The 2,126-nt window shown below is 59.8% G+C and overlaps 1 protein-coding gene across 1 annotated transcript in view; it reads left to right on the top strand.

The window, feature by feature from the left end:
* Positions 1 to 812, top strand: part of FBRS (fibrosin) — a 5,052-nt gene extending 4,240 nt beyond the window's left edge. Inside the window, exons 11-12 of the mRNA XM_007452719.1 lie at positions 4 to 31; positions 360 to 812. Coding sequence (XP_007452781.1) covers positions 4 to 31; positions 360 to 812 — 481 coding nt within the window. The remainder of the gene's footprint in view (positions 1 to 3; positions 32 to 359) is intronic.
* The last annotated feature ends 1,314 nt before the right edge of the window (positions 813 to 2,126 follow it).

Here is a 2,126-nt window from a genome sequence, read left to right as displayed (position 1 = left end):
AAGAAAGAGAAAGAGAGAGAGAGAGAGAGAGAGAGAGAGAGAGAGAGAGAGAGAGAACGCTTTTGGAGGAGGAGGGGAGAGAGACGGTGAAGAAGGGAAGAGCCGCAGAGGAAGAAAGTGAATGAGCGCTCGTGGAAGGACAAAGAATAGTTGGCTGCCGGGTGAGGGGTGGAGGCAGGGCGGGGAGCGCAGTTACCGCCCCTCCTGGCCGCGCTCTCGCCTTCAGATCCCTCTGCGATGAGACTGTTTGCAGTGATGCTCGGAGGGCAGGCACCTGCTGCTCTGTAATGATTCAGCCCCTTTCAGCCGTCGCGTTAACACAACAGGATGCTGTTGCTACTGTCACTGCTGCCTCTCCTGCCGCCGCCGCTGCTGCCGCCGCCGCCGCCGCTGCTGCCGCTGCCGCTGCCACCACCACCGGGCCTCAAGGTCTTCACCTGCTGTTTGAGAGGCCCCGGCCACCCCCCTTTCTGGGCCCTAGTCCTCCAGAGCGCTGTGCTGGCTTCCTGGAGCCAGCCTGGTTGGCAGGGCCCCCTCGCCTCTCTAGGCCACCCCGCTTCTATGAGGCGGGTGAGGAGCTGACTGGACCAGGGGCTGTGGCTGCTGCCCGCCTCTACGGTCTAGAGCCTGCCCATCCCCTGCTATACAGCCGCTTGGCTCCACCGCCGCCACCAACTGCGGCCCCGGGAACCCCTCACCTTCTCAGCAAGACCCCGCCAGGAGCCCTTTTGGGGGCACCACCTCCGCTTGTGCCCGCCCCTCGGCCTAGTTCCCCACCTCGGGCCCCTGGCCCAGCCCGGGCTGACAGGTGAGGGAAGGGGAGGGGCAGGGGCATAGCTCCATCCCCCTTTTCTTTTGACAAGGTCCTAGAGCTGAGGTTTCAATCCAGGGCTGGAGGGCAGAGGTCATGACCTCACCAGCCACCTCTGAGGTCGTGGAATCTGGGAGCAGTAAGCCCCAACCCCCACTAGATCAAGCATCAGTTGGATCTTGGGGTCACTGGGAGGGCAGAGGTCACAAGCCTTTAGAGAGGTGTGTGTGTGTGTGCGTGCGTGTGTGTGAGTTTGTGTGTGTACATGAGAGTGGGGGTCATTTCAGAGGTCATAGCTCGTAATCTCCTGAGGTGCACCATTGCCCCTTCTGAGGGCCCCTAGGCCCTTGGCCTGCCTCCCCAAGGGCTCACTAAGCCAGAGGCCAAAGTGCCCCCCTCCTCTTCACCTACCACCCAAGTCCTCATGCCCTCTCAGGGCTGGGGGAGGAGGGGCTAAAGGAAGGGGGGTTCCATGTACATATTTATCTCCTCTTCCACATAGCCCCCCAGACCTTTTTGTACATTTTTACAGGGGTGCCCCTCCCAATAATCCCCCTTCCTGGTTAATTAAATCCTAAGACTGGTGCTGTGTTCCTAGCCTCTGGCCTCTCTGTGGGGGGAGGGGGTATTGCAGGGGGGAGAGCTGGGAGGGAACAGGCAGGAACCCAGGGCTTATCCCTGGAAATCTGGGGCCCAGCAGGAGGTGGACCAACAGGAAAAGGAACCTGGGTACCTAGGCTAGAAAGAAGGGCAAGTGCTTCCTGCTTGGCTGTCAGCCCAGGTTCCCCCCACCTGTTCCTGTTACCTCTGTGTGCCCCCATCCCCAAAGGCGCAACCTCTAAGCTTCAGACTCCACCTTAGTGGCTTGGTCCCCCCCACTCTATTTCCAAGTGCCCCCAGGATTCCTGGGCCTTGCTCTCCAGAACCCTGTTCCCCAGAACCCTGCCGCAGGCTCCTTAAGGGGGGCCAGAGAAGGTCACCATGTACCACACACCAAAGAAGGGGGTCGGCCCCGGGGGTGGGCAACACAGGCAGCTTCTTCAGCAGCCTCTTGGCAGCAGCCCCAGCCTTCCCAAAGCAGCAGGTGCCCCCAGGCTGGGGCCCAACCTAGAAGGCAGGGGTCGGTTTAACAAAAACATAACATTGACTTTTTTCCCCAGTGGGACTTATTCTGTAACATGACTTGCGGATATTTATATAAAAATGAGTGTTACAATGAGGCCCCTTGGCTCCTCTTTGAGTGTGTGTGGGTCACCTGGGGGGGATTGGGCTGGGTCCTGGGGTTGGGGAGGGATGAGGACAATATTGTCCATGT

The sequence above is a fragment of the Lipotes vexillifer genome, unplaced genomic scaffold (assembly GCF_000442215.2).
Source record: "Lipotes vexillifer unplaced genomic scaffold, Lipotes_vexillifer_v1.1 scaffold426, whole genome shotgun sequence".
In the NCBI taxonomy this organism is placed as follows: Eukaryota; Metazoa; Chordata; class Mammalia; order Artiodactyla; family Lipotidae; genus Lipotes; species Lipotes vexillifer.
Note: the sequence above shows the minus strand (reverse complement) of the source record. Positions and strands in the feature narration are given on the sequence as shown.